This window comes from Polyodon spathula, chromosome 6 (assembly GCF_017654505.1).
Source record: "Polyodon spathula isolate WHYD16114869_AA chromosome 6, ASM1765450v1, whole genome shotgun sequence".
Classification (NCBI taxonomy): Eukaryota; Metazoa; Chordata; class Actinopteri; order Acipenseriformes; family Polyodontidae; genus Polyodon; species Polyodon spathula.
The window spans coordinates 8513059-8519785 of NC_054539.1; the positions used below are offsets into that span (position 1 = coordinate 8513059).

Sequence of the window (6727 nt, forward strand, 5' to 3'; positions counted from 1 at the left end):
GTAAAATCTGGAATAGGTGAAACTATGGTGCAGTATGAGTCTTATTTCCATCCATGTTATATAAGCAAAAAGTGAGGTTAAACAATGAAAAAAAATTTTGCAGTCCACAACACTTTGATTTAGACACAGGTCAGATAGCACACACTAATGCCTTGCATAGTCAAAGTGACCATAAATCAAAGCAACACTACAAAAGCTACTGTAAACAACAGCGAGTTTACCAAATACTGAGTCAACCAAGTATTCTTCCAAGCAATTCCTATAGGAATCATAGATGCACACAGGTTTGAAGTCTTGATTTAACTGAATATTTGGTTTAACAAAAGGAAGCATCATAAGATTCAATTCATGGTGAAAACATAGTGTAACAATTTAGCTTCTAGAAGAAAATTAGAATGGTCTACATCTTACTGTAGACCATGAACTCCATAATTCATCTTAGCACACAAGACAAGTACAGTATGCAGCATAGACAGTATGTTAACATTCAGCTATACTGTACGGTAAAGAAATGTGACTTCTTCATTCAGAAGGAAAATAACCTGGGGCACTTTTTTATTGAATGCATTGCTTTGAATGTATTTCACACAGAAAATGCTGCTTACTGTTGTATTAGCTATACAGTAACAGTGTGATACAGTGAGCAACGTAACATGTGGATCAGGAAGTGCTCTTCAAAAGAACTGTAACATTGCCAATAAAGAACCACCGTTCTTATTTACATAACGGCTGTAATTACAACCTTTCAAAATCAATCTCAGATATTTTAAATTTGGTTACAGTCCTAAACAAACACTGTGGGGGGGGGATACATCAAAGAGCAACTGACATTTAAAACAAAGCTGTCAACAGATGCTACTCTGACTCACTAATGTGCATTTTTAAAGGTTGTCACTCATCTGTGCCAAAATAAGGTTGTATTCTGAACTATGCCAATTAAAATCAGATCAATCAAAATGAATAATTGATGTTGCATTCTTAATAATTGATTCAGGTATATGCAATATATAAAATTCGAACCTTTCAAAATCAATCTCAGATATGTTAAATTTGGTTACATCATATATATATATTTTATATATATATATAAAATATAATATTAAGTTATGCTTGCTGTGTCAGAAGCTTGGCTCATCCCTGCTTTCTTGGTTCTGTGACTTTTTCCCCCCATATAGTAGATTTCCTTTTCGAACTGCACGAGGGACATGGAAGAAGTACATATAAATGTGTTTGGACAAAGAGGGTTTTAGGTCATTAGGGAGAATGGCAGTGGTGGAAAGTGTTGGGGACTTTCCAGTTCCTGGTCCAGTTCAGTGGTGCATTTGGATAAAGAGGTTCAACTAGAATACCAGGAGGGGGAAGAACTGAATGCAATTAACTACCTAAGTAAAGAAGTTAATTTCTCTCCCTTTAGGAGAGGCAAACATAATTCACCAAAGTCATATGTAGTGACATCATGCAAATGTTCAAACATTCTTCCTGCTAACAATTTCAAAAATTCCCTTTTCAATTTAATGGTGATTTCCTACTAAGCGAGTTCAGTTAAGAATGGGGGTTTTCCACAATATTTTGATGATGGTAGTATTGTGTTGAAAGATTATGGATAACACAGGTACTTTTAGTTTTCATTTAAAAAAAAAATTACAATACATCTATTTTGCTATAGACTGAACAATACGGTAGTAAAAATCACTTGAATAATCCTGCGAAGGTTCCACTTGGAAAAAGCACATATAATTTGCACAGATTAAAAAAATAAAGTTTTGGATTTACCATTAAAGCCAATAATGAAGTAGGCTAACATGGGCGCCATAAGATGCAGTTATTAAAACAAAAATAAAAAAGTGTCACTTTTGACAGAAACTTAAACTAGCCTGAGACTTCTGTGATTAAAAACCACAGTATCACAAGGGCTGACTGGCTGAACAGGAGAACCAAGTGTAACCAAATTAAATTACATAAATAAATATAAATCTCTTCTCAGACAAATCCGTGTTAACTGGAAATCCCAAACGAACAGTTACATTATAAGGGAGCAACTGACTTGCATGGTTATGCTGTACTGAAACAAAACAAAGGCAGCGGTAATAACTGTAACCAGAACCTAAAAAGAGCACACCTCGCTCCACGTAGAACTCAACATTTTAATAGGTCAAGGGAACCAACTACAGGAAAATGCAGGTTTAAAGAGCTAAGAATGCAACACTCACTTCTCATAACAGCAGCAGCCAGCACGAAAATTAATTGAAATTCCTGTCATGGTTTGAAAACATCCTGTCCACTGAAACCACAAAGCAAAACTTAAACAAGAAATCTGTGCAGAAAACGTTTCGAGGGACCACACAGTTACACGCATAATTAAAATAAAAAAAAACAGCAAAAAAACAGTTACAGCCAGCATTGCACTGCCATTGAATTTAAATTGTATTGTTCAGCGTTATCTGATGGTATCATTCAAATTGGCCATTTTATAGATGTTACGATTAAAAAAAAAAAAAAAATTGGTTTGACAAGTGTTGTGTAATTTGATTACCATTTTGTGTCCGTTTATTTGCAGGTAAACGCGTTAATTTAATATAGGATCCCTAATACTTATTTTACTAAAAGTGTACAATCAAATCGGAATAGCAACATAATTGCGAACGCTGTAAGATCTCTCCACACTAGTCTGTGGAGTGGCTTGTTCTGTTCATCCTAGTGTATATTAAAGTTGTTCACCCAGATTTTGCCTTCGTTTTAAAACCCCATCATAGCCCTTTCTTTTTCACTTTCTTGTTTAAACAGTCTCATCCACACACAACGGCAACAATAACAGCTATAATAAAAACGGTTCGCTGACATGCAAAGCCATAATTAATCACTACAGGTTCACCGTAAATACAGTCTAGGACATCTTAGCAAACATGTTTATTTCACAACGTTAAATCCCCAGAGAAAGGGTGTGAATAAAATAGTATTGTCTGGCTACAGTACCATGCCATGATGTGCAGTGTTTGCACTATTTAGGCAAACTAGTAAATAGTATAGATTACAACGTGCTTTTGCTTGACTGGATCACAAATGTACTCTGTGTATTGTATGGGTGTAGAAATAAACAAATGTCAGACATGAGTGTGAAAGACCACTTCACGGTACTTACATATCCCTGGTGTGTCTAAACTACACATGCACAAATCAGAACCTCAACACAATGGAATATTTTGCAGTGTTTATTTAACTACGATATTCATCTGATTAATAATAATAATAATAATAATAATAATAATAATAATAATAATAATAATAATAACAACAACAACAAGCCAACCGCAACTTACCTCGGAACACAGCTTGGGGAAGAGCGGTCTATCTCCCAGGTAGCGAACAGGTTCATAGGAACCGGGACTGGACCGGAGCCTCCTGAACCAGAACCTCCCACTACAACTCCGGCTCCGACTCCGACCCCTGCTCCGGGTCCCGCTGGTGTAACTGCCAGCCCCGGTAAAACGCCACCGCCGCTGCTAGGGTTCAAGAAGGCGGCCCGAACTCCTCCTCGTTCCACAGCCGCCGCCATCATCGCCTCTCTCCCGGAGTAGCAGCTGAAGCTGACTCTATCTGGCGCTGGTACTCTCGTTCACTCACACACTCCCACACCCCCACACCCTTACAGCTCTCCAGTACCCCCTAACTGAAAATACCACAGCGAGCACCAGAGCGCAGACAACCAAAAGTAGCCCTGGGGCGGGGCGAGCGAGGCACAGAGGCCCGCTAGAGGGAGTATGTGAAGAGATTTCAACATGTTAAAGCCGAGTGCCGCTGTCAAAAAAAAAAAAATATTAAAAAAACTGCAAAAAAAAAAAAAGTTACTGCAAAAAAAAAAAAAAAAAAAAAAAAAAAAAAAAAAAAAAAAAAAAAAAATATATATATATATATATATATATATATATAATATATATATATTATATATATATAATTGTATTATATTGAACTTGGATATGGTACTTGAACCTAATACGGTACTTGAGAAGCACGAGGTTGCAGAGAGATTACCACAAGTGATATCATTTCAGATGGTGTCAGACAGTTGGACAATACTGTTTAAGATATATTGTCAGTTACTGACATTTCCATACAGTGTAGCCACATTGTAATAGGTAAGGCATTGCCTTCTGAGAGTGCCTCCCTTGAAACATTTAAAACCAAATCCATAGAAATGATAAGTAAATATTGTTAAAAATAATAATAATAATTAAAAAGGCAGTAGCCTATAGTAGCTGTATGTTGTTTACTGTATATATTTGTTTCTCTTAGGTAACCAACATATAACACAGGGAAAGGGTCAAATAAAAAGAACATTTTTGATAAAGGAATGAAGTGGAAATCTCATATTTCCAAAGCTTAAGTTGACGTTTCAAGCAAAGGGAAATAACAGATTGCTGGCACTTGGATAAATTAGCCACAAAACACGAAATTGCTTGTTAAGCCACTGACTACATATACAGTACTTACTAACTATGTGACCTGGAAGGTCAATGTATGGTGACAGGTGTGTGTCTCTCCTATTCTTTATTTGTATTGGGTGTGGAAACTGTAGTATACCTAATGGGTACTTAGGAGCGATCCATGTGAACAAACAGGAAACTACACAATTGAAGTATATCATCAAATATCATGACAATACACTGCATAATACAAAAGAGCACATGGGCAGCCTCCTTCAGGCTAACTTGAACACGCTTTAAGAAACAGTAATTAGCACAAGTTATCATTTTCTGGTGACCTGAGCAATAAATAATCTTATTTTCCATATTTAATGTTCAGTTTTAGCTGCAGTTCAGCAAGCCCCAGTGGTGTTCCTCCACACTTTAAAACAACAGCCTTGTTTGAATGGCAAATACACTTTCTTCCTCACAATTTATAATTCATAATTTAAGTCTAGGACCAGGATGTGACCCAGCTGAAACTTCTGACTACATCAAAGCGGAATCAGTCATCTTTAGTAGGGCATTCTCTCGCTGGGTTTTTGCTTAAAGCACTATTTACTAGGCTTACTAGGACTCTGACAAATGCCCCTTTTACAGTCACAAAGTCAAAGGGGTGTGCAGCTTTATTTTCTGTCCCCTCTGTAACTGGGAATTTGTATACAGATTTTCTAACTCACAGCTGCAATATTTGGTAAAGGGGGCAAGAATTACTGTTGCACATGGCGTGCTGATGTCTCTCTGGGATGCTGATTGGTCATGATGACTCAAAGGGCGTGCAGGTATGTGCAGATACATTTCAAAAACACTCACCTACTCTTTCTCTTTACCCTTAGTGGAAAGTGGAATAAAAAGTGACCAGAAGGGGATGACTGAATCAAAAAATAATATGTGAAAGTGACTCCAAACAGCTAGAACAATACACAAGTAAAGTTAACTGTAATATTTCAAATGTGTACCAAGTGCTCATTAAGTACTGTTAACTAGCCTTGCAAAAGAGTCTGATCCTTTTCTACAGTGGTTAATAACACTACATTAATGACTGTGTGGTAAGCTGTTTGCACAAGCACCAGCCTCCGCCAATCACACTGGCTCAACATCAGACTTACTGTATGTAAGTGCACTAGGGAAGCATATTAATGTTGCACAGGCTTTAAAGGATAACCGGTTAATATGTAACTGTGGCAAAGTGGTTTATATTGTGCAAGTGCAGGTGATCAATGAACAGACAGACAATTACAATCCAGGTGCAAAGTTTGTTTAGTGAGATTTTTAAGTCCAGTGCCTGATGGCAAAACAAACAGTAAAGAACATTATTTGTGATACAAGTGCAGTGCTGTTCTGGGTTTGTTCTGGCCTCTAGGGACAGCTCCGAAACATGTCAGCTGTGTAGTGATAACAAGCACAAATAGACAGAACAAGCAAACACTCACAAAATGGATACACAAAAAACAGGTCCTTTCGGGTCACTTTTCATTAACCAAAACGAAAGAACAGATTACATAGCTTCGAGAACAGGAAGTTAAGTTCTTGGGCCACGTTCTTTCAGCCCATGGCATCAAAAAAAACAACTGCAATTCTAGAAATAATAAAAAAAAAAAAAACAGCTAGCGTTAGTGAGTTGAGAAGCTTTCTAGGAGTGGACAGTCAGCTGGGAAAATGTATTTCTCAGTTAGCTGAAAAAGATAACCCTCTTAGAGATGAGCTTTCTAAGAAGAACCAATGGTTTTGGGGCACTGATCAAGACAATTCCTTTTCAATGTTGAAAAAAGAGCTTTTGTCAGTACCTGTGTTAGCTCTGTATGACCCCAGCAAAGAAACAAAAGTGTCAGAAGATGATTCTTCATATGGTTTGGGAGCAGTTATGGTTATTCTTCACTGTCTTTGATATCCATGGAGCAATGCTATGCTCAGGTGGAGAAGGAGGCTTTAGGCCTGACGTGGGCATGTGAAAGCACTGGATAGCATTTTCAAATGGAAACAGATCACAAGCCTTTACCGAGCTTACTGGGTGCTAAAGATGCACTCCCACCCAGAATTCAATGTTTTAGAATGTGACTGATGTGATACTCGTATTCCATTTCACATGTGCTAGGTAAGAACCTGACCACAGCGGACACAATGTCACATGCACCGCTGGACGCGAAGGACACCCAAACTGGGACTAAGCTCCATTTTGTAATGGCAAATCTTTCAGCATGCAAAAAGTATCTTAATGAAATCAGAGCTCATTTTAAAGAAGACAGTGTGCGTTCTAAAGTCATGAC

General features: G+C 37.5%; 1 protein-coding gene across 2 annotated transcripts in view; it reads right to left on the reverse strand.

The window, feature by feature from the left end:
- The window catches only part of zmp:0000000755 (phosphofurin acidic cluster sorting protein 2), a 77030-nt gene extending 73328 nt beyond the window's left edge, over positions 1 to 3702 (reverse strand). The window contains exon 1 of one of the 2 annotated variants that reach the window (XM_041251966.1): positions 3318 to 3702. In XM_041251966.1, coding sequence (XP_041107900.1) covers positions 3318 to 3556 — 239 coding nt within the window. In that variant the 5' untranslated portion in view covers positions 3557 to 3702. The remainder of the gene's footprint in view (positions 1 to 3317) is intronic. The other variant, XM_041251967.1, reaches the window with a different exon arrangement.
- Positions 3703 to 6727: the final 3025 nt, after the last annotated feature.